We start from the raw sequence: 26,124 nt of genomic DNA on the forward strand, positions 1-26,124 counted from the left end.
TGTGCACGGAGCAGGAGAGAGACTTTGGGGTGATAGTGTCTACCGCTCTGAAGTCAGCGAAACAGTGTGACAAGGTAATAGCTAAAGCCAGAAGGATGCTGGGCTGTATAGAGAGAAGAATATCGAGCAAGAAAAGGGAAGTGATTATCCCCTTGTACAGGTCCTTGGTGAAGCCTCACCTAGAGTACTGTGCTCAGTGCTGGAGACCGTATCTCCAAAGGGCCAGAGACAGGATGGAAGCAGTCCAGAGAAGGGAGACCAAAAAGGTGGAGGGTCTTCGTCGAATGACTTATGAGGAGAGATTGATATCATTGATGAATGTTGGTATATAAAACCTTTAAATTAAATAAATAAATAAATAAATTGAAGAATCTAAATATGTATACCTTGGAGGAAAGGAGGAGCAGAAGTGATATGATACAGACTTTCAGATACTTGAAAGGTTTTAATGATCTAAAGACAATGACAAACCTTTTCCATTGGAAAAAAATCAGCAGAACCAGGTGTCACGATTTGAAACTCCAGGGAGGAAGACTCAGAACCAATGTCAGGAAGTATTTCTTCACGGAGAGGGTGATGGATGCCTGGAACGCCCTTCCGGAGGAAGTGGTGAAGACCAAACCTGTGAAGGACTTCAAAGGGGCATGGGATAAATTCTGTGGATCTATAAAGTCTAAAGGATGTGAATGAAGAGAAGTGGCATGGGGGTAGTTTGCGGGAATTATGGCTACTACCTGGAGATTAATACCCTATTTCAATAAACATACTGTCAATGCAACTCCAGCATTGCTCTATGCTTCAACGGCAAGAGGAAATGTGGAAAAAAAGGATTTGCATTAAAAAAACAAACAAACCAGGGAGTAGCTTGCTTGTTGCGGCGGTTACTACCCCAACCCAAATAAGTCTGATACTTCAATGCATATCCAGCATAGCTCTCTGCTTCAATGGCAGGGGGGAAAGAGGAAAAGAGGATTTATATTCAGGCAACAACCAACAAGGAATGAATTACATAGTCTGGGCAAACAATTATGGGAGTAGCTTGCTTGTTATGGTGGTTACTACCCTGAATCAATTAAGCCTGATACTTCACTGGGCATACATATCCAGCGCAACACACTGCTTCAACGGCAGGGGGAATAAAGAAAAGAGGAATTATATTCAGTCACCAACTAACAAGGACTGAATGGCACAGGCTGGGTAAACAAATAAGCATGGGAGTAACTTGCTTATTGCAGCATTTGCTATCCCTGACCAATTAAGCTGGCTGCTTCGCTTGGATGCAGCTCCAGTGCTGCTCTCTACATTGATGGCGGGGGTGGAGGAAAACTGGAACCAGGGGGTTGCTGATGGGGGTCAAGAGTAACATAAGTATGAGAAAAAAAAAGTGAAAGCTTGCTGGGCAGACTAAATGGGCCCGTTTGGTCATCTTCTGCCGTCATTTCTATGTTTCTAATAGATTGGAAACCAGGAGAATTTAGTTCAAATTTACTTCTGCCACTGATGCTTGTTGTGTCCTTAGGCTTGGACTGAAAGCCCTCTGCAATAGGGAATCCTTTTGTTTCTGTGTAATTTGTTATAAAACATCCTGGTTTAAGGCACTAAAATTATTCATTGGAGATTTTTTCACATTTTTATACCCTCATCCTCCTCCCCTCTATATCTTAGGCATCGCAGTGATAGAATAAAACCTAGTACTTATGCACCTTGCATCCCAAGTACAATGCTTGCAGTTCTCGCCCCATAGGGATTGTGAATGCTGTTTCTGCAGCATGTATAGGTTTATCTATTTATATGCCACCTATGCATAAGCCATTGGCAGCTAACAGGAAAACATACCTAATATGGAAAACAAAGAATATATGATCTCTCAATACCTTTAAAACAGTTACCTCACTAAAAAGTATCTTAAGAATAGGCATTAATAAAAGGAAAGGTATTTAATTTTTTTTTTTTTTAAGTTTTGGTGCATGAAATAGATTTCTTATCGGGGGCAGGCTGTTCCAAAAATCAGAGGCTATCACTGAAAAAGTGCCCTGATGAGTCTTTGTGAGATGTACTTGGCGTAAAGAAGGTACTTCTAAAAGCACCCTCTGTGAAGAATGTAATGACCTTGAAGGAATATATGGCTTCAATAAGACATTGATCCATGGAAAAGACTCTAACTCTAACAAATTATGAATTAGGAGGGTGACCTTATATTTAATTCTGGATTTAACTGGAAGCCAGTGGAGATTTGAAAGAACTGGGGTAATGTGATCCTGATGTGAGCAACCTGAAACGAGCCTAGTGGTTGTGTTCTGTAGTAATCGCAATGATTTGATTGTAATATACAGAATACCACAATACAAATTATTACAGTAGTCAAGGAGAGGCATAACCAAGAGCCTGAACTACTGATATAAAGTCATTAGGCTGTAGCAGTGGAACAAGTAAACATAACAGATGCAGTTTATGGAAGCCGGCTGTTACCACGGATTTCACTTGTGATGTAAATAATAGTTTAGAGTCAATATTGTGTTGAAAAATTACTATCTTGCAGGTTGATACAGTAAGGCCGCGTTAGAGTGCGGCAGGGCCGGGCGCACCCTCGTTCACCGCACGCACAGTCCTGCTCACATACCTCTCAATACTCTCTTTAAATTGCTTGCAAATGCAAGCCGCGTCTGCAAAGCGTTAGGTGAAGCGTTAGACCCGCGCAACCCATTTTACTCTGTAGGCGCTTAATACAGCACCTATACAGTATCCTGGGTGCGCTGGTACCTGTCATTTCAACTGACATTTGAAATGACAGGTACCAGGAAGTAGATGGTTCCCCCCCTCTCGAAGCAAGGCGCAGGGCGAAAATTAAAACAAAAGGGAATAAAGTGTAAAAAAAAGTAAACTTACTGGCAGGAGCGCGTTCGAGGCGGGAGCGAGTTCATCGAGGCGGGAGCCGGCGGGCGGGTGGGCGCGCGTTCATCCAGGTGCGGGCGCGCGTTTATCCAGGCGGCGGCGGTGGGAGCTGGCAGGCACGTGTTTATCCAGGCAGCGGCGGGAGCCGGCGGCGAAAGCCTCCAGCAGCCCCCGCCAGCAGTGAATGAATGCACACCTGTGTACGCCCGTGCAATTTCGGCGTGACGTCACGACATTTGACGTCACGGCACGTGACCGGCGTTCTCTAATGCCCTGCCTTGAGCGCCGAAATTGCACGGGCGTACACAGCCATGCATTCATTCACTGCCGGCGGGAGCTGCTGGAGGCCGCTTTCGCCGCCGGCTCCCTCCGCCTGGATGAACGCGCGCCCGCCAGCTCCCACCACCGCCGCCTGGATAAACGCGCGCCCGCCGGCTTGTTTTGGGATAGCCATTAATTACTGCTATGCAACCTGAAACAGCCAAATAGTTTCATCCCAAGAATTTTCTAATGGGATGTAAAACAATGTCAACCATGTAAATTTGGATGCCCTGGCAAAGGTCAGTCAGCAAATCGCAAATCAGAGTTAGGTAGATATTAAACAGCAACGCTGAAAGGGGTGACCCCTGCAGGACTCCCGACTGCATGTCATGCAATTTAGAGTAGGTTCCATTACAACAAACCTGTTGCTTCTTATCAGTCATGTAGGAATGAAACTAATTCAACATGGATCCACTCATACCAAGATTTTTTAGAAGGTATATTAAAATTACATGATCAACCATATCAAAGGCAGTGGTTTGCTGTCTTAATTCAATAAAAATAAAAAAAAAGCAGTTAAGTTCAGCAGGGTGAGAATATATCTATGACCTTTGTCAAGGGCTCTCCTCAAGTTGTCAATAAGGGAGATCAATAAGATCTCTGTGTTTTAATGACTTACTAAAGCCATATTGGAATTGGTGCAAAATCTGATTTGTGTCAACAAAATCTTCCAAGTGCTTCAGCACCAAAGATTCCAGGATCTTTGCCATGAATGACAGAGATATTGGCATATTATTAGAGGACTAAATATCAAGCCTGCATTTTTTTTTATAGTGGACTGCAGCTAATTTAAGTATCACTGGCACATGGCCTGTAGCTAGAGAAAAGTTGACCACATTGGTAATAAATGAAATGATAGCCTCTTTTACCAGTTTTAGAATGGGAACCTTATAGATATTTAAAGAACTTGTTGAAATGTTCATACCAGAGATAATATTGGAGAATGTGAGAGTCTAAGCTAGTTTAAATAACTCCCATCAATTATCTATATGAGAAACACAAACGATGCAGCAAGTTTAACTAGTTTCAAACCTCCAAATGGCAGAAAACCATCACCATTAATAATTTTGACATTAGTAGCTGAGTTCAGTAGATACAACTCCATTTATACAATGCCGAATAAAACTTTGGGGTTATTCTCAGCACTCTGAATTAGAGAGGAATAGTAATTGTTGTTGGCTTCATTTGTTAATCTTTGATAGTTAAGTGCAGGTCTAGATTTGCAGGTAATGGTTCCTTATGCCTTTTTTTTCATATTTTTTCAGTTTTACGAGACTGAGATCAGTGGCCATCCATTGTTGGGAATTACCAGATTGAATCTTAATGGAACAAGGGGTAGCAATAGAATCAAGGGTGAACAGTAAAGATTCATAATGAGTCTGCGGTGTTAGTTTGTATAGGTAGATGGAACCAGCTTACGTTCAAGGAGTAAACTCAAGGCTATGTTATCAGTCGAGCATCTCTGAACTTGACAATGCCCTGTAGGGACTCTTCATCCAGACAAAAATGACAGATCTAATAAAAAGTGATCAGACCGTGGTATCTGTTTTAAGGCAATATTGAAAGATTGATGTATGTAACAACTGAAGAGTTCATAAACACCAGATCTAAGGTATTTTCATTGCTATGAGTGGATGTTAAGGACACTTGGTCCCAGCCAAGCGTTCTCATAATATTAAGAAAAGTATCACATCCAGGAGGAAGAGGGATCATGTAGATTGAAATCTCCCACAACGACTGTGTTGTTTAAATTGACTTTGAATTTTAGGACATGTTCAAAGCAGTTTTCCATAATTGTAGGAGCACATACACTAAACAAATTTTAAAGATTTAGATGCTAAAAGCTTCATCTCATATACAGAATCTGAATTTAAATTTTCATATGAAAAATTCCAATAGGTTTTGTGTATAATCAACAGCCCCCCTTCCCCTTTGTTGTTTTTTTTTAAATGAGGCGGTTAAATGGCAACATAACCAGCCCGGGTATATTTGATTGACCACACCTAAATTTGAATCAAGAAGCAAGGATTCTACAATGCGTAAAAAGTCAGGAGCATAGAGGATAACAGTTTTCTTTTTAACAAACTGGGCATTAATAGGTAAGATGTATACTGAGTGAGGGGTCAAGTTAAATGGGGCCTTAAATACTGAGATAGATACCGAGCAAGATTTCCAGCCCTTGCCAGGTTGATGAATAGAAACTAGGTTTAGGAATCAAATCCAAGTCATCCACGTGATAGCAGTGCTGTACTCTACTAGGCTATTAGAGCAATGTTTGCCGATATGACCTTCAAGTTACTGTTTGGTGAAATCTTTTAAGAAAGTAGCTGTGTTGAGAAATTATCTGGACTATCATAATTAATGTAATTTATGATACCAATAGGAGAACCTATGTAAAAAGCATTTGTTTAACATGTCATATGCTTATTCAAAAGGGTGTGGCTTCTTCAAATTCTTTTTTTTTTAAACTCGATTAGAGCATTTCTGGGTCATACTGTGTGACTGGGTGTTGGGGCAACTACTTTTAAACTAAAGGTTTACGAACATTTTATAATTTCTTTGAGGGAAAGTACAGGTAAACACTGGAGCGCTGGTGCACTCTGCACTGTAAATTATCAACATCAAAAGTGCACATAAACTTCACTTGGTCAAAGTTCTCATGCAACAATTTTTTATTATTTATTTTATTTTATTTATTTATTTATTTATTTTATATGCCGACATTCAATCGAGATATCACATAAAAGAATAAGATGAGATTTGTACATTGCACTCTTGACCTAGCTTGATAGCAGCTAGGTAGAGAGTACCTTATACAAATCTCAGCTTTGTGTACCTTTCATCACTCCAAATCACACAAAATCTTTACTAATGTTAACTGTATTGTTCAAACCTCTGAACATGTAAAACTACCCCCCAAAACCTAGCACATCACTAAAACCTCACCCTGAGTTCAGAATGCCCCCTCTTACAGTGGTATAAAAAGTTGACTAATATGTGTGCCTCCCCTGAGGCTCTCTCTCTGCCATAACGCATAGCAATCGCACGCAATGTTAAGCATCCCTCATTTTCATTTACTCTGCACAAACTCCTCCCACTTGATTACATTTTTTCAAATCTGCATACACATCTTGCACTGTGTTATTTATCGCATGCATTCTGGCATTGTAGGCGTTAGGGCTCTAATACCCACAATAAGGCCCTAATCTGATTTGAAAAATGACCCCCTAAGATTTTTTTTTTATTTTAGTTATTACTATATAAGTTGCACTCGATAAGAGTACTAAATAAATGTTAAAATTATATCTTTTAAACATCCTTTTTCTAAAGTTAATAGCTCCAGTTTGGACACTTTGCATATATGTCTCTGTATCCCCATTATTTTAATGAGTCTTTTTTGCATCTTTACTAATGTTTAAATAACTTATTGAGGGTAGGTGGCCAAAACTCATTCCCTGTACGTACCCAGATCAGTCCAGACTCCTGGGTTTTGCTTCCCCTCTAGCAGATGGAGACAGAAGTTTTAACGGACTCCGTCCTATACCCCTGAGGTGCCACCTAGAGTCTGTCAGTATTTCTCTGTCTCTAGCAGATGGTGGAGGTGCAAAACCTTTAGCCTGGGTTTAGTGTTAGGCTTTTAGTTTTGTTGGTATTCGTTCCTTAGGGAATCTTAAAAAAAGAAAGGACAAGGATCTCTTCCTCAGAGGAGGAATGGGGGAAGGACTCTGATGAATCTTCTTCCTCGTTCTCCGATTTTGTTTTGTTGCTGTTAAAGCCTTCAAAGCACGAATAGCAGCAAAGAGCCCAGGGTACTAAGGTACCCCGTGAGGTCCCGCCGTCGCTGGGGGCTGGGGCAGGAGCTTCATCACTCCACAAGCGTACCAAGTCACACAGTGGCATAGAAGCCCCCAAGGCCAAACGCCCTCTCGGGTCCTTTTCCTCTCAGGTGGACAGTTCATATACGGATGGGGTGGATGAGGGCTAGTCTCCGCAAGCCCCTGGTGAGGGACCGGATGCGGATCAGGATCACCAGCTCCAGCTGGCCAAGCCAGTAGATGTGCCTTTAGTGGAGGGTGATGATCCCAAAATGGTCCCTGTTCAGAAGGGATGAGCTCGGTCCACTTATCCTGGCCGTTCTGGAGGAGCTGGGCATTGAGGTTCCTCCAGAGGACTCACAGTTTGGGGCTATGGATCTGCTGATGGTGGGCCTCAGGTGTCTAGCTCAATCTTTTCTGTTTCATATGTCAGTTACGGATCTTTTGTTTAAGGAGTGGGACACTCCGGACCTTGGTTTGAAGGTAAGTCGAGCTATGGACAAGTTGTACCCGCATCTGGAGGAAGCGCTGGACCTCCTTAAGGTCCCTAAGGCGGATGCCGCGGTCTCAGCAGTGACCAAGAAAACCACCATCCCGGTAACAAGAGCCACTGCTCTGAAGGATTTGCAGGATCGCAAATTGGCATTGCAGCTTAAAAAGATTTTTGAGGTTTCGGCCCTAGGAGTCCGGGCAGCTATGTGCAGCAGTTTCACGCTGCGAGCCAGTCTCCGCTGGGTTTAGGATTTGCAAGCCGCAGTATCCCTTTCTGCGAGTGAGGCTGTGCAAGTAGGGCGCCTGGAAGCACCGGTAACTCAGTGCTGAAGTGCTTTATGATCTGTTGCGGACTTCTGGCAGGACTATGGTCTCGGCTGTGTCAGCCCGCAGGCTCCTCTGGCTTAGACACTGGGCTGCAGATGTTTCCTCTAAGGATCAACTGAGTTCCTTACCCTTCAAGGGTAAGCTACTTTTCAGGCAACAATTGGAGGACATGATAAAATCTTTGGTGGAGAATAAAGTCCATAGGCTGCCAGAGGATAGACCCAGGACGAGAGGATCCTTTCCTCAATGGGTGAGATTTCAGGGAAATCGCTGGGTTCGCTCTTCATGTTCCGCCGGTTTGTCCTTTCGACAGGGCCCCGACCGCCAATCTTCTTGGAATCAATCCTTTCTAGGGCACCGGTCTGCCAGAGATGGAGCACCACAATCTCATGGAGGTCCCAAGTCAGCACAATGAAGTGAGGCCTGTCCACTCTTCCGTCCCAAGAATAGGGGGGAGGTTATCCCTTTTTCTAGAAGAGTGGACCAATTTAACCTCAGATCAGTGGGTCCTCTGTATAGTAGAATACGGTTACGCGTTAGATTTTGCTCTGCCAATTCATGAGTGGTACATGATTTCCCCATGCTGGTACCACCAAAACGCCGGGCGGTACAGGACACTGTGGCGGTTACAGGACCTAGGTGCCATAGTTCCGGTACCCGCAGGAGAGCTCAGGCAAGGGCGCTACTCCTTCTACTTCATGGTGCCCAAGAAGGAGGGCACCTTCCGACCCATCCTAGACTTAAAGAGAGTCAATCGGACTTTAAAGGTGCCTCATTTTCGGATGGAAACTCTTCGCTCGGTGATGGCGTCTGTACACAAAGGGGAATTCCTAGCATCTCTATATCGGACAGAAGCTTACTTGCATATTCCTATACGCCCAGATCATCAGAAATATCTGCAGTTTGTGATCCTGGGGCATTATTTTCAATTTTGTGTGCTACCGTTTGGTTTGGCGACGGTGCCCAGAGTCTTCACCAGGATGATGGTGGTTGTGGCAGCGGCCCTGCGAAAGGAGGGGATTTTGGTACACCCCTACCTGGACGATTGGCTGATCCAAGCAAAGTCAGAACACCTTTGCAGGGCAGCGGTGCAGAGGGTGCTACAGATGTTGAGCTCGTTGGGTTGGGTGGTCAACCCCGACAAATCACCTGGTTCCCTCCCAGTCCTTGGTGTTTTTGGGAGCTCGGTTCGACACGATCTTGGGAAAGGTTTTCCTTACTGAGGAAAGATTGTCCAAGCTTCTCACTCAGGTGGAGTCCTTGCGATCCATGTCTCATCCCAGGAGATTATTTGCAGTTCCTTGGTTCGATGGCTTCCACTCTCGAACTGGTGCCCGCATATGGGCCTTTGCGCATATGCATCCTCTCCAGTTAGCCTTGCTCTCCCGGTGGAATCCACTCTCTGAACAGTTTCATCTTCTCCTCCCATTGACGGATTCGTCACGGTCCAGTCTTCTTTGGTGGCTGTGTCCAGACAATTTACGTCGGTGTAGATTTGGAAATTCCCTCCTGGATAGTGGTAACTGCTGATGCCAGCCTCTCCAGGTGGGGAGCGGTTTGTCAAGGAATGGCAGTGCAAGGTCAGTGTTTGAGGTCGGAGTCTTCTCGGTCGATCAATCGGTTGGAGACCAGAGCGGTTCGGTTGGCGCTACAGGCCCTCCTTCCCTTAGTAGAGGGGAGATCAGTGCGGATTCTCTCCCACAATGCGACGACGGTGGCTTACATCAATCGTCAGGGCAGAACTCTGAGTCGTCCAGTGGCGATGGAAGCTCAACTTTTAATCAGCTGGGCAGAACAGCACCTGTACAGGATAGAAACCTCTCACATTGCCGGAGTGGACAATGTGCAGGCCGATTTTCTCAGCTGCCACCAGTTGGCTCCGGGAGAGTGGGAACTCTCTGAGGCTTTCAGTCTCCTGTGCAACCGATGGTCCAGGCCCGCGATGGACCTGATGACAACGTATCACAATGCCAAAGCGCCTCGATTTTTCACTCGTTGAAGAGAGCCAGGAGCAGAAGATGTAGACGTTCCGGTGCTTCCCTGGCCAAAGGACATTCTGTTGTACGTCTTTCCGCCAAGGCCATTGGTTGGCAAGCTACTACGCCGCATCAAGGCTCATTCGGGCAAGGTGATACTTGTCACGCCAGAGTGGCCAAGGCACCCGTGGTTTGCGGTCCTTCTCAATCTGTCGGTAGATGGCCCACTGAGATTTCATCCATCCCCGAATCTGCTGCGACAAGGTCCCGTTTATTTCACAGAGGTAGATCGCTTTTGTCTAGCGGCATGGCTTTTGAAAGGCGGAGATTGAGAAATAAGGGTTACTCGGAGGAGGTGATTACTACACTTTTGCAGTCCCATAAAACTTCTACCTCCATAGCCTACATCAGAGTTTGGGGTACTTTCGAGGACTGGTGCCTGAACCACATGGTAAAGCCGTCCAGGGCTACTATTCCGGATGTTCTGGCCTTTCTGCAGGCAGGTCTAGTCAAAGGTCTAGCCTTCAATTCCCTACGAGTTCAGGTAGCAGCTCTTGGTAATTTTTGGGGAAAGGTACAGGGCCTCGCTCTAGCGTCTCATCCGGATGTGGTTCATTTTCTGTGTGGCGTTAAAACATCTGTGTCCTCCGATTCGGAACTTCTGTCCTTCGTGGAAGCTTAACCTGGTTCTCCGTGCCCTTTGTAATGCGCCTTTCGAGCCGCTGAAGTGGACGACCTTGAAAGATCTGACATTGAAGGTCATTTTCCTCGTGGCTATCGTATCGGCGTGGCGTGTTTCGGATTTACAGGCCTTATCTTGTCAGGAGCCCTTCTTAAGGATTTCTAACGAAGGAGTTCCTTTACAAACTGTTCCCTCCTTTCTTCCGAAAGTAGTGTCCTCTTTTCATTTGAATCAGACAGTGGAGCTCCCGTCCTTGCTGGGCCTAGATCTTTCTACTTCCGAGTCTAGGGAGTTAAGATAGTTGGACGTCAGACGCGTGCTGATACGTTATTTGGAGGTCACGAACGGTTTCCGTCTTTCGGACCATCTGTTTGTCCTATGGAGTGGTCCCAGGAAGGGTCAGAAAGCTTCAAGGGCCACCATTGCATGCTGGCTGAAGGAAACTATTGCTTTGGCTTACCTAGTTCAGCACCGTCCGATTCCGGTCTGTCTCTGGGCTCATTCTACTAGATCACAGGTGACTTTGTGGGCGGAATGTCAGCAGATGTCACCGCAGGAGATTTGTTGAGCAGCTACGTGGAAATCTCTGCACACGTTTGCTAGGCATTACCATCTAGAGGTCCGGGCCCCAAAACCCGGTTCCTTCAGGGCCAGTGTTCTCCGAGCGGGACTCTCTCAGTCCCACCGTGGGGTTAGGGAAGCTTTGGTACATCCCAGGAGTCTGGACTGATCCGGGTACGTACAGGGAAAGGAAAATTGGTCCTTACCTGCTAATTTTCGTTCGTGTAGTACCACAGATCAGGCCAGAGTCCCACCCATGGGGAAATGGAGAGTCCGCTCGGCCGGTTGATGTTCATATTCTGTAGATTTATTCAATGCATTTTGATATTGTGCGCCCACCTTCAAAGGATAGGAGAATGGGCATGTTTTCATTCATGTTACCAGTTTTCATTCCCTCTGCTGTATGGGGGGCGGGGGGGGGGATTTTGGTTGTACTAGTTTACTTTTCTCTGCTTGGATACAGTGTAATACTGACAGACTCTAGATGGCACCTCAGGGGTATAGGATGAAGTCTGTTAAAACTTCTCTGTCTCTATCTGCTGGAGAGGAGGCAAAACCCAGGAGACTGGACTAATCCGTGGTACTACAGGAACGAAAATTAGCAGGTAAGGACCAATTTTCCTATCTGGTACTTCAAATTTGGCCTGACAAATGCTTTATGTAGTGGTAGGACAATATTTTCATTCTTTGCCTCAACCTCCCTGATTCCAATATGTGGCCAGCTTTGCCTGTTGCTTCTTGGCCATGCACACTTGTTCCTATTTTGTTATCAACTAACATACATTAAGGGATTTTTATTATATATTTAAAAAAATGGATAATTTTTGTTCAAAACAAAAAAATTCTGTGTCCAGAGGGAGAGGCTTTTGCATGCTTAAGGTTATTCATCAGGACAAATATGCTGTGGCATGCAAGACTCAAGATCTGAATGTAAACTCACTGACACAGTCTGGCATTGGCTTGTTCCACGAGCCATCCTGCTGACACACAGCTGTAAACGATGACAAAACCCTTTCATTCTGCAGAGGAAAGGAAAAGACTGATTAAAGAAGAGATGTCCATATCTTCTTCTACTGTAGTAGTATAAAACCTTACAAGGATCTGCCTGCACTTATTCTCCCACTTGATGTTCATTGCAACTTGCAACTATTTTAACCCCAGACTTCTACATCTTCATTTCCCCTTCTTTTCTCCCTCCACTGTTCTCATTCCAGATTTTAAATTGCGCCATTCACATTATAATTAAATTGTTTCCACAAAAACAATGTACACAATATAAAATCAATGCAAAAGTATAATAAAATAATAAACACACTCTAAAACCAAAATTATCACTCCCACATACCATCCATTAATCCCAATCAAAAACAAAAATTAATGAAATACCTTAGCCATCAAAATAAGCAATAGGATTCCAGCACCTCACTTACTGGGTCATTCATCAAAATGTGTTAGGGCGTTATCATGGGTGCTAGGGCCTTAAGGCCCGTGATAATGCCATAATGCATGTGTTATTTTTCGCATTGTGAGATGCATATGCAAATTTTGAAAATGTAGTCAAAGGGGAGGGAGTTTGGGTGGGGTTTATGAAAATTATGGGCATTTAACGTTGTGTGCGATAGCATAATGCATATTATCGCATGTTTTAATGCCCTAAATAACTAAACCTTTTTTCCTGGCATTAAGCTGCGTGATATGCCCAAACTGGGCTTCGCAATATTTGTCGTGAATCCCGTTTCGGGCAGGAGAGGGGAGAGGGAGAGCCTCTGGGGTGGGCACACATTTGTCATCTATTTATACCACTGTAGGAGTGTGGTGGTCTAGGGTTTGTGGGCCAGTTTTATATGCACAGTCAGAGGTACGAACAGCATAGCACCCATCAGTAAAGAGATGATGTGATTTAGAATGAGGAAAGGTACACAAAGATGAGATTTCTACGATGTACTCTTGCCCTAGCTTGATGCACTCTGGGTACCTTTCCTCATTCCAAATCATATGAAATCTTTACCGATAGGTACTGTGCTGTTCGTACCTCTGACTGTGTATATAAAACTGGCCCACAAACCCTAGACCACCACCAAAACCTCACTTCAAGTTACTAGTTCACCCTCCTACAGTGGTATAAATAGTTTTTATAAGGCTATCATATAAGAAGAGTCTCTCTTTTGGGTGTGATAAATAGCTATTGTGGGTGCTGCACATGCAAAATTTTATAGCAAAATGATGAATCTAGGCCTTAACCCAAAAATTACAACACCTACTTGCCTGAAAAAGCCAACATTTGACATTTTGCAAAGGTGAGCTGAAGACTGGAACTAAATGCCTTCTGATGAGTACAAACCAGGTGGGGACTAGATCAGAGCAGGTATTACTATTAGTTTGCTCTGTAAGATTGAAAAGTAGTGCCTGGTTTATAAGGAAGCAATCAGGCAAATATTTTGGAAAAATATATAAATGTTACTACCCAAATTTGCATCAAAATAACATTTTTACTAAACCAAGGGAGATGCAAAAATTCACTTTAAATCATATAATTAAAAATAATCTACTTTAGTACAATATGATCTCATATAACATCAAAATAATCACATACTCAAATTTATAAATATGACCCTTGCTTTTATCTTCACATACAAATTTAGACCAAGCATAAAGTGACATAATATAAATCAACAATTACTTTATCAGGGAATACGGGAGTTATTTATTGTTTGTAGTGTGTTTTATTTCTTTTTAGTGATGAACATTTGTTAACAGGGTATGCCTGCTAAGAGCCTCTGAAGAAGCTATTCTACAGCAAAATAGGCAAATTCATATAGGTATGACCCCTGATATGTGTTTTGCATGTTGTGCTGCATCAGGAGGGATAGGTCACTAAAATAAAAACAAAGAAAACAAGTTACATAGAGTGTAAATCATAAAGCAGAGGCTACCAAAGACCTGAACCAGGATACATAAATAAACAGATGCATGTCTTATAACCATAAAGATCAGGGTTTAAACAGCACTTCAGCAATAAAGAATGATGCAGAAGATGGAACACTTCTGATGCAGGAAAGATAATTACTGCAAAAACGGTCACATGACCCCGATCAACCAATCATATATACAGACAACAGCTAATCAGAAAGAACTACCATAGCAATCAAAACAGAACTGGGACTCTGTAGTAGATAATTGCCAAAATCACCACCCCTAGTATGGTGAGGCACCTTGTCTATCATGAAAAAACGGAAGTCATGGATGTCATGTTTAAATTCCACCCGGTGAGATACCAACAGAGCCTCCATGCGTAGAAACGGATATAGCTGCAATGTTCCAAAATCCTGGTCTTACTGGCCCATAATGTTTTCCCTATATATGAGGTCTTTTAGTAACCTCCACTGTATGTAACTTTGTTTTCTTTGTTTTTATTTTTAGTGTCCTGTCCCTCCCGATGCAGCACAACATACAAAACATGTACATATCGGGGGACATACCTATATGAATTTGCATATTTTAAAACTCCATGATTAGAATGATAGATGTGATGAAATAAATTTCTGTTGTTTCACTGGATTCATCTTCGGATGCAATTACTTAAATACGTTTTCCCCGTTGGGGCCTTTAACTCTAATCATATCTCCTTCTTTGAATTTATTATCCATTAATTGAGAGCTTGGTCTTTTTCCACCTTGACTGGCGATTTTGGGTATGGATGCTGTACAGCATATTTAAGTGGATGGATTTGTGTTGGAAATCCTGGCTGCAGGCAGCCGCGGCTGGGTCCTCCCTTACCTCTGGGCTGGAGTCCTGCAGGTAGGCCGGTCTTGTTTTGCCCCGGGCCACATCAGGGCCTTCTGCGGGCGTCCTCCCCATGAGGGAAACGCCTTCTGCTTCCTTGGGCTGCCCTGCCCCTTAGGCGCGCAAGCCTGCACCTCAGCCACATTTAAAGGGGCCGCGGTGGGAAACCTCGGCCCGGCCCTGATCTGCACGTCATCAGCTGGGGACTATATAAGAGTCCCAGAGACCTGTATGCCTTGCCGTGGCAACAGGTCTACTCTGCGAGTCCTAGTTGTTGCTGTTCCTGCTTCGTGTTTGTTCCAACTCCGTTCCTGTCTTCGCCGGCTCCGCTTCTGCTCCTTGATCCTTGACTCCTTGGTTTGACCTTGGCCTGGCTTCCGATATCCTTCGTCTGCCTCCCATCCTGATCTCTGCTTGTCTTCTGGCTCTGTCTGTCCTCCACCTGCCCTGACTTCTGGCCTGCAGTCTCAGATTGCATCTCAGCTGCTTGCCCGGACCTCTGGCTCGTTCTCGACTTCTCCAGTCTTCAGCCTGCCTCGACTTGGACTGTCTTACGGTTTCCTCTTGGCAGGAGACCCTCGCCTAAGTCCTGCCGGCCCCAGCATCCAAGGGCTCAGCCTGCGGGGAACGTGGGTTGGTAAAGGTGAAAGTCCTGTCCGGTCTCCTGGTTCAGTACTGCCTCCTGGCTACGTGCATCACTGCCTTCCTTCAGTGAATCCACCATACACGCTAGCCAGCCTAAGGGTCCACTTGCATAACAATTTGTTTTTCCAGCAATTTAGTGAATTCATGGATTGTATTTAACAGCCATCAGAGGAGGATGTCTTATTAATCATCGGCAATAATTTGTGGTTTGAACTGAATACTGATGTTTTTCAAACACAGCATATTCTCCCATGAGTGCCTGATGTAAGAACATAAGAAAATGCCATACTGGGTCAGACCAAGGGTCCATCAAGCCCAGCATCCTGTTTCCAACAGTGGCCAATCCAGGCCATAAGAACCTGGCAAGTACCCAAAAACGAAGTCTATTCCGTGTAACCATTGCTAATGGCAGTGGCTATTCTCTAAGGGGTAGATTTTCAAACCGCGCGATTTGGCGTACTTTTGCTGGCGCATCAGGCGCCAGCAAAAGTACGCGGGATTTTAGTAGATACGCGCGTAGCCGCTAAAATCCTGGATCGGCGCGCGCAAGGCTATCAATTCCGTATAGCCGGCGTGCGCCGAGCCGCGCAGCCTACCCCCGATCCCTCAGAGGCCGCTCCGAAATCGGAGCGGCTTCGGAGGGAACTTTCTTTTGCCCTCCCCTCACCTTCCCCTCCCTTCCCCTACCTAACCCACCCGCCCGGCCCTGTCTAAACCCCCCCCTTACCTTTGTCGGGGGATTTACGCCTCCCGGAGGGAGACGTAAATCCCCGTGCGCCAGCGGGCCGCTAGCGCGCCGGGACGCGACCTGGGGGCGGGTCCGGAGGGCGTGGCCACGCCCCCGGGCCCGCCCCCGGAACGCTCCCGACACGCCCCGAAAACACCGCGCGGTTCGGGCCCGCCCCCGACACGCCCCCCTCAGAAAACCCTGGGACTTATGCGAGTCCCGAGGCTCTGCGCGCGCCAGTAGGCCTATGTAAAATAGGCTCACCGGCGCGCAGGGCCCTGCTCGCCTAAATCCGCCCGGATTTGGGCGGATTTAGGCGAGCAGGGCTCTTAAAATCCGCCCCTAAGTGAACTTAATAGCAGGTAATGGACTTCTCCAAGAACGTATCCAATCCTTTTTTAAACACAGCTATACTAACTGCACTAACCACATCCTCTGGCAACAAATTCCAGAGTTTAATTGTGCGTTGAGTAAAAAAGAACTTTCTCCGATTAGTTTTAAATGTGCCCCATGCTAACTTCATGGAGTGCCCCCTAGTCTTTCTACTATCCGAAAGAGTAAATAACCAATTCACATCTACCCGTTCTAGACCTCTCATGATTTTAAACACCTCTATCATATCCCCCCTCAGCCGTCTCTTCTCCAAGCTGAAAAGTCCTAACCTCTTTAGTCTTTCCTCATAGGGGAGTTGTTCCATTCCCCTTATCATTTTGGTAGCCCTTCTCTGTACCTTCTCCATCGCAATTATATCTTTTTTGAGATGTGGCGACCAGAATTGTACACAATATTCAAGGTGCGGTCTGACCATGGAGCGATACAGAGGCATTATGACATTTTCCGTTTTATTCACCATTCCCTTTCTAATAATTCCCAACATTCTGTTTGCTTTTTTGACTGCCGCAGCACACTGTACCGACGATTTCAATGTGTTATCCACTATGACACCTAGATCTCTTTCTTGGGTTGTAGCACCTAATATGGAACCCAACATTGTGTAATTATAGCATGGGTTATTTTTCCCTATATGCATCACCTTGCACTTATCCACATTAAATTTCATCTGCCATTTGGATGCCCAATTTTCCAGTCTCACAAGGTCTTCCTGCAATTTATCACAATCTGCTTGTGATTTAACTACTCTGAACAATTTTGTGTCATCTGCAAATTTGATTATCTCACTCGTCGTATTTCTTTCCAGATCATTTATGAATATATTGAAAAGTAAGGGTCCCAATACAGATCCCTGAGGCACTCCACTGTCCACTCCCTTCCACTGAGAAAATTGCCCATTTAATCCTACTCTCTGTTTCCTGTCTTTTAGCCAGTTTGCAATCCACGAAAGGACATCGCCACCTATCCCATGACTTTTTACTTTTCCTAGAAGCCTCTCATGAGGAACTTTGTCAAACGCCTTCTGAAAATCCAAGTATACTATATGTGGACTTTGTTACAAGTCTCTGCCTCTTTAGAAGAAAATCATCTGTCATGTTTTAATGATTTATATATTATCTTTTACATTATGTGGGAATAGGGTGTTCATGAGGAGATTTTAAATTTTTTTTGTTATGTATTGTATAAGATTTTTTTTTTTTTTTTTTTTTTGCTGGATTTGCATAGTTTTTATGTTTAATGAGTAGATTCATGTCTGTCTTGTATTGTTGTGGGCCCTATTATGTTGATTTCTGTTATGTGACTTTATGTTAATTTATAGTTGGTTTAAATTTGTAGATGAAGATAAATGTAAAATTCATATTTATAAATATGATTGTGATATATTTTGATGTTGGAGGAGATATTGTAATAAAAGATTATTTTTAGTTATTTGATTTATGTTTAATGGTTTTTATTGCATTTTCCAAAATAACACATATAACATTAAATTATGTTGAGCACAGTGTTCCTTAGATGCTCAACACACTGAGGCAATAATATTATTAAGTAAAGAACAACCTATCCCAAAAACTCCCTACCCTCCCCCCCCCCCCCCCCCCCCCAGTAAACCATGTCGTGGTCACGAGTGCCAGAGAAGCAAATACAGGTCTCTAAAATGACCAGGAAAGTCAAGCATGCCAGTCATTCAGAATCTGACTCTGTGCTTTATGGGGAAGAGCTTGAATATAGAGATTCCAAATCTGCAGGAACTTGTGCCGAAATCGAGGAGAGGTGTGAGCCGTCAAGTTCTCCATTTGCATCAGTCGGTGTAAGTGATTTCTCCAAGCCCAAAAGGAAGGTGCAGTCGATTCTGTCCAGTTAAGGAGTATTAACTTTTTCCCCACAAAACAGGCTTTCATAAACAGCAGGCGAGACCCTGCTTCGCGGATGCGCAAGAGGGGAATACATTCAAAAAGCAACAATAGAGGCGTCGCTTGCAAAGCAACTCCCAGTAAATTGGCCATATAAGCAACAATGCGTCTCCAGAACCGCTTGATTACGAAACAACCCCAGAACAAATGAGAGGGTTCCAACCTCTCGGTTACATTTATTTATTTATTTAGAATTTTTATATACCGACATTCTTGAAAGACGATCAAATCATATCGGTTTCCATTACAACAGAACATTCGCGGCTAAGGCGTTACATTAAACAAGGCATCTGATAAATAGAAAGTAATTAATAATAAATCATAAATGGAACAGCGAACATTTCCCACATGTAGCCACCGGTACCAAGGTAGTGTGGAATGCCACCTGTGTGGAGATATACACTCTCCAGAGAAATTTGTATTGCATTTCTCTATAATAGGAGTTTGAGGAGATCCCTGCAGGGCACCTAAAACAGGCACCTAATTGGACTTCTGTTACCCGAAATACTCTATCCTTGTTCCAGCGCTCCGCTAACAGAGTACGGGGCTTGATAAGCAACCTCCCTAATTTCTTATAGTAATATGAGAGCAATGGCACTGGTACTTTCTCCAGTCGGAAAAAATCCACCACAGTGTGAAACACAGTAGGCATTACACTTCCCCTGGTATCGATTTAATGTAGGGGGCAATTTGCAGATATTAAAACACAGAGAGATTCCGCAGATCATAAAGTTCCAACATCCTGTGTGGAGTAAGCAATTGCCCTGTGTCATCTAAGACATGGCCCAATTGAGTAATACCTTTAACCGCCTATCTTCTAAATATTGCAGAAGAGGAGCCCGGGAGAAATCCAAGTTACCTCCCAGAGGTAGCAAGTAGGCACACACTTTAGGGATCCACCTTAATTTAACAAACTCAAGCCATGCATGTCGAAGCAGAGAGATCAAGCCAAGCAAGGGCTCAGGTAAATTCAACTTGTCTACTGTGTTCTGCAAGGTATATCGCAAGTCTAGAGAGCCAAGAAGAGTGCGCTCAGCCTGGAGGTTGGAATAGAAGGCTTTCCCTACTAGCCTTTCCCGCAGCACCCGCAAATTACCAGTCAAATTGTAGAGATGAAGGTCTGGGACACTAAGACCCCCGGCACCCCATTTCCCCTGTAGCCGCCGTAGTGCTATTGTAGATTTTTTCCCCTTCCAAAAGAAACTCCGCATCCCCCGCTCTACTTTGTTAACATAAGAACATAAGAAAATGCCATACTGGGTCAGACCAAGGGTCCATCAAGCCCAGCATCCTGTTTCCAACAGTGGCCAATCCAGGCCATAAGAACCTGGCAAGTACCCAAAAACTAAGTCTATTCTGTGTAACCATTGCTAATGGCAGTGGCTAATCTCTAAGTGAACTTAATAGCAGGTAATGGACTTCTCCCCCAAGAACTCATCCAATCCTTTTTTAAACACAGCTATACTAACTGCACTAACCACATCTGGCAACAAATTCCAGAGTTTAATTGTGCGTTGAGTAAAAAAGAACTTTCTCCGATTATTTTTAAATGTGCCCCATGCTAACTTCATGGAGTGCCCCCTAGTCTTTCTACTATCCAAAAGAGTAAATAACTGATTCACATCTACCCGTTCTAGACCTCTCATGATTTTAAACACCTCTATCATATCCCCCCTCAGTCGTCTCTTCTCCAAGCTGAAAAGTCCTAACCTCTTTAGTCTTTCCTCATAGTCCTTAGTTTTCAGGGTAAACAGTAAATTTTGGAAAACAGAGCCATTGAGGCAAAATGGTCATTTTGAAAAGATGTATACGATCTCCCAGGGATAGCGGGAGAGACCGCTATCCCTGGGAGGTCATATACATCTAAAATCGTTCCAAGGTGGAGGCCACCAAAGGGAGCACATTCAAATCATAAAGTTGGGAGGGCTTAGTGGACAAGTTAATACCTAAATACCAAAACTGGTCAGCGGCCCATTGTAAGGGAAAAGGGCCCTCCCACCTATCTCGCAACGCAGCGCATTTAAAGCCAGAGAAGGATCCAAACTCCCAGAATAGGGACAACAAACTGGGCAGAGATTGTTTGGGATTGGTTATGAAGACTACAATGTCGGCGAAGGCCGCATATTTAAAGGTGTTGGTTTGGAATCGAACACCCTTAACCTGTCGAGCTGCCTGTATAGCCAAAAGAAGGGGTTCGAGTTGTAATATGAACAGTAAAGGGGATAAAGGACAGCCCTGCCTAGTCCCCTGGTGACTGGAGAAGCTCTCAGACTTGGATTGGTTAGCCACAATTAATGCCGTGGGGTCCCGGTACAAGAGGTGAATCGCCTCGGAAAACCAGCCCGTAATATTCATGGCTTCTAAAATATGATATAGGTAAGACCATTCCACCCAATTGAAGGCCTTTTCCGCATCAAAACTAATGGCCAGAAAGGGCTCCTCCACCTGCGTGCATAGAGCCATCGCGGCGGCTACTACTCTCCTTATGTTGGCCAGCGCGTAACATTTCTGTACGAATCCCACCTGATCAGGTCGAATCAAGGAAGGTATGATTGAGGCCAGCCGATCAGCAAGAATCTTGGCTAACAATTTCTGGTCAACATTTAACAGGGAAATAGGTCTATAGGATCTCGGGGATTGTGGATCCTTCCCAGGCTTAGGGATGAGAGTTATATGGGCTTCATTACAATGACTAGGGTAGGAGCCTGCATCAATCAGGGCATTGAAAGTGTTAGTAAGCGGACCAATCAAGGCATCAAACAGAATCTTATAGTATTCAGCGGTAAAACCATTGGGACCCGGGGCCTTATAATGCTTCGCCTGCCAAATAGCGTGCCTGGTCTCCACCTCCGAAATCGGCTGATTTAATTGGAGTTGCTGTTCAAGGGTGATTTGGGGTACATCAATCCTATCACAGAACTGAAGACAACTCTGTGTCCCAGTGTTCTGCCATATAGAGAGTGGCATAGTACTCCCTGAAAGTTTTTAAGATTGTGGGGGTGTCCGTTACCAAATGGCCCGTTGAGGACTTCAGCGCTGCCACATAATGAGATGCCCGCCGTGCTCTGATTAAGTTGGCCAGTATTCTACCAGATTTATTCCCCATTTGAAAAAGCTTATATTGATAGTACAACATGCTTTTTTTCGCTCATTGATGTTATAATAAATTTAAAGCGCTTTGGACAGATAAGAAGGTGTTCCTCTGTGCCGGAGAATTATCATGGAGCAATTTCTGTTTAGCTCGCCACAGCTGAGTATTCAGACTAAAGATCCATTTATCTATCATTTTCCTCCTGTGGGCTACATAGGAAATGATCTCCCCACGCATAACTGCTTTGGAAGTGTACCAGTATAGCACCGGGTCACCCACGTGTGGTTCATTATTAAGAGTGTTCTTCCATTTAGCCTGGAGATACTCGTGGAATCCCAAATCCCCATCAAGATAATATGGGTATTGCCACTGCCGGGGGACAGAATTCGCTGCCGACCAAGTCAATTCTACCCAGTCAGGTGCATGGTCTGATATTACCATATCATCCATTCCCGCATCTACAAGTCTGGAAACAGGCCAGTACTCAGCAGGATATAGTCCAGGCGAGAGTAAGTGGCATGCGCCCGCGAGAGGTGAGTAAAATCTCTCACCGTAGGATTCAGGGTACGTCAGGCATCTGCTAATCCCAATTCGTGTTCAAAAAGTGAAAAGTGTTTACCCCTGGAACCGCGACTCCGACTAATTGGCCCCTCCCCTGTCTAATTGAGGGTCATTGATAGTGTTGAAATCACCCCCCACTATCAAGTGAGAATCCATATAAGGTACCAGCTGGTCAAGAACTTTCTGGAAAAAGCCTGTACTCGGGTTATTGGGGGCATATAGATTACACAACACCATAGTAGTTTGAAAAAGTTCAAATACTAATATGATGTACCTACCAAGGGGATCCTTGAGTTCATGTTTAATAGAAATGGGCAGTCTCTTATTTATCAAAATGGTGACGCCTGCAGATTTGGTAGTAGCGGAGGCAAAACGTACAGAACCCACCCAATTATGGCATGTTCCAGATCAGTAAGGTGTGTTTTCTGGAAGAATACCAGGTCAGCCTATTTCTTTCTGAGTTGTGTGAGAATTTTCGTTTGCTTGATGGGGGAATTAATACCACATATATTTCAGGATATCAACCGTACCTTTGGATTAGCCATCTATCGCAGCACCCCTGTATTTAAGAAAGGATTTGAAAATTAAATGTGGAACGGGGACCCTCCCAGCCAAGATCCCCGTCATAGCCCGCCCATTTCCCCCTGGAGTCAGTCGTACACAGACAACTCACATTTGCACTCCAAACACAACATATAAACCACAAAAAATCAGCAGCAAACCCCCATCCCCACCTTCCCCCCCCCCCCCCCCCCCCCCCCCCCCGTCCTCCCAACCTCCCTCCCCTCCCCTCCTTCCACCTCTGGCCCCCTTCTAACCCAGAAGCTCATTCCTTGAACTAATGGAGATCACTTTTACGCAGATGACGTCTCCACCCCCACCCAAACACCTCCCCCCCCCCCCCCCGCCGCCACTGTGAATAGGAATCAATTGCAATATCAACTTAACACCCAGTTTAAGGAGCCTAGCAAGAACACAATCCAAATACCTCGGGAGTGTAAATAACCCAGACAGAACAAAACAGTCCCTCTGTCGAGGTTCCCAACTACTACAGTTTACTGTAATAAGAACTGTGACCGAGTAATGTCTCTTCAGCCTGAAACAGGCTTAGAAAAAAGAAGAAGGTCTGACACAATTGTAAATAGATCTCCATGCATAAGGGAATACAAAAAAGGTGAAGTAGGGCCCACGCACAGTCTCCCCACGCGGGCCACACTATGGCCTGAAAATTGTAAGTCCTGCGGCAGGGAGCAGCCCGGCATGCTGGGGGGGGGGGGCATTCATCCCCCTAGCGTGCGAGGCCATGGCAAATCCAGGCTCTGCCATGTGAGATCAGGTCTGAACAGAAGGAACCCGATATCCTCGAGCAGGGAAAATAGCAGTAGGAGCCATGAAAAGGAAATTAAAATAAAATATAGAGAGGATCCATTTTCCGTATCTCCCTCCGCAGATCTCAGTCAGGCCGTGGTATCAGAAGGCATGTACTCTCGGCAAGCCCCATGATCAGAGAGGACAGTTTCCCTCGTAATGTGCCAGGTCGCTCAGGGAGTTCCCGATGGAGGTGGGGAAGATGTATCATACGCTTTAAGAAATTCCTGAGCCTCTGCAGGGTTGGTGAGCCAGCAAACGCCATCGGGAGTCGGTACTCGGATACGCGCTGGGTAGACAAGTGCTGCCTTTATATTTAATGCATATAGCTGATTGCAAAATGGTGCCAAAGCCCTCCGTTGTTGACTTAAACCAGCCGAAAAATCTTGGAAGATGAGTATCTTACAGTTTTCAAATTCAATCCCCTTCCCGGCTCGCGTAGCCCGAATAATTGCGTTTTTATGCTAGTAAATTCAAAATTTTCACGATCGCGACCCTTGGCCTCGCTGCCGCATCCCATCTAGGACCAAGTCTATGGGCACGTTCTACCCGTAGCAGGCCATGTGACAAGGGAAGCTCCAACACTCGCGGCAGCCATTCCTCCAGAAAGGCAGCCAGGTCACGTTCTGCTACCATTTCTAGCAAACCCACAAAATGCAGATTTGATCTGCGGTATCTATTTTCAAGGTCTTCCAGGCGATTGGATTGTTTCAGGAGCGTGGCTTTGATGAGGTCAGTCTCTTTTTGTGTGGCTTGTTGGTCGTCTTGCACATCTGAGACCCGCTGTTCTATAGCAGAACAACGCGATTCAAAGCCGGTTTTGAAGGCAGTCAACTCGGTCAGCTTGTTTGAAATCGTGAGTAACTCAGGCCCTAAGGCCTCTTTGACCGCCGAATGGATCTGTGCCAATGCCACAGCCAAATTTGCATCCGGTACGCCAGTCTCCTCTCCTCCAGGGCCTGCTCAGCCAGCCGGGTCTTCTCTTTTTCTCTCTCTTTCTTTACATTCCTGGAGGCCATTCTGCTGCAATCAGCCTAGCAATGATATCCCGAGATTGAAGAATTATTTTGCACAGTTTATTTCGTGGCTGGGTGTTTCAGATGGGGTAGGATGGCGGTGGAGAGGCCAAGAAGGGAGATCCCACGTCTGATCCCCTTCACTGCATCACGTGATCTCTAGTTATTTGATTTAAAGTAAATATATTAGAGGAAGTTTGCTATTTGATGTAAGGCTAAGGAACTAGACCTTCTTTTCTTTTTTTTTGAGCTACACACAAACTGCTTGAACACCTTCTGCATCTTTTAGTGTCCAGTTCCGAGACTAACTCTTTCAGGGTTCATTTTAGTGCAATCGGTGCTTACCACCACCAATAGCCTTTTGTGGTTTGATTTAGACTAGACTTGTTTCAGTTGAAGTCTCCCAGTTAAGCCACTGTCGGTGACATGGGTCCTCAAGGTGGTGCTTAGTTCATGAAAGCCCTCTTTTAAATTCAAGTACATGACTTGGAAGATTGTATTTTTGGTGGCAGTCACTTTAACCTGTGGATTCAGTGAGCTCCAGGCCCTAGTGACTTATTCACCTTATGCTAAATTTCATCACAATAGGGAGGTGGTGTAGATGCATCCCAAGTTCTACCTAAGGTGGTGTCGGATTTATACCTTAACCAGTCAGTCATTCTAACATTGTTTTTCCAGGCTCCATGATCATAAAATTTAACAAACCCTGTACAATCTGGATTGCAAAAGAGCCATCACCTTTTACCTGGAGCAGAACAAGGCCCATAGAATGTCCAACCAACTAATTCATTAATGAGACAGAACTTGCTGTTACCAAATGTGCTATTTCTAATTGAATAGCACATTACATTTCCTTTTAGTACTTTTTTTTTTATCCCTATGGTTATTGCCACATTCGCTTTGAATCTGAGCAAAGTTTAATATATATCTTCTGATAACACTTCAGCTTGATTCAGGACATGCCGATGCCTGTTGGGATCTTAGTGCTGAGAGATGCCAGATCAGTAGTTCACTGCCTAGCAGAGTCAACTACTGTGCATGAGAATATTTTTGTGATCATGGCATCTCTCTTTGGAAGCCTGTGAGTAGTTTGATTACTAGTGTAATCACAATGTAATGACTCCAGCCAGATGCACTTTGCTCTGTATGTGCTAGAAAGGAAGCTTTTTTTAATTTGCTATTTGCTGCCTGCTTTTTTGACGTGATTGACATAACCTCTTTCCAATTCATGGCTTTATACGGGTAACATACCTGCATCAGCACATGCCCTGTGCTGCAGGACAGTGAGAATTGCTCCTTAACTACATATTTAGGTTGCAGAGGTGAAATTCGGCCTTGGGGTGGCACTGTGGGATTAGGACATGGCACCGCTGGATAGGAGGAAAAAAACTGTTACCAAGGGTTCAGTTGTAAGCAGTCTGAATCACCTTGCAACCCCCAAATGCCTGCAATTTCAGGAAAATCCTACATTCATACTCCCAAACCTGATAATGACTATCACAAAAATGCTCTAATTTTAAAAATAATAATATATAGAGAGAGGTAGACCTTCATATAGAGAGAG

General features: G+C 44.6%; 1 protein-coding gene across 4 annotated transcripts in view; it reads right to left on the reverse strand.

Annotated features, from left to right (window-relative positions):
* MASP2 (mannan binding lectin serine peptidase 2) overlaps positions 1-26,124 on the reverse strand; it is a 70,001-nt gene that overhangs the window by 28,441 nt on the left and 15,436 nt on the right. For 3 of the 4 annotated variants that reach the window (XM_029577999.1, XM_029578001.1, XM_029578000.1), the window contains exons 7-8: positions 25,812-25,930; positions 12,007-12,085 (exon numbers count right to left, since the gene is read on the reverse strand). In XM_029577999.1, coding sequence (XP_029433859.1) covers positions 12,007-12,085; positions 25,812-25,930 — 198 coding nt within the window. The remainder of the gene's footprint in view (positions 1-12,006; positions 12,086-25,811; positions 25,931-26,124) is intronic. The other variant, XR_003852774.1, reaches the window with a different exon arrangement.

Source organism: Rhinatrema bivittatum, chromosome 15 (assembly GCF_901001135.1).
Source record: "Rhinatrema bivittatum chromosome 15, aRhiBiv1.1, whole genome shotgun sequence".
NCBI lineage: Eukaryota > Metazoa > Chordata > Amphibia > Gymnophiona > Rhinatrematidae > Rhinatrema > Rhinatrema bivittatum.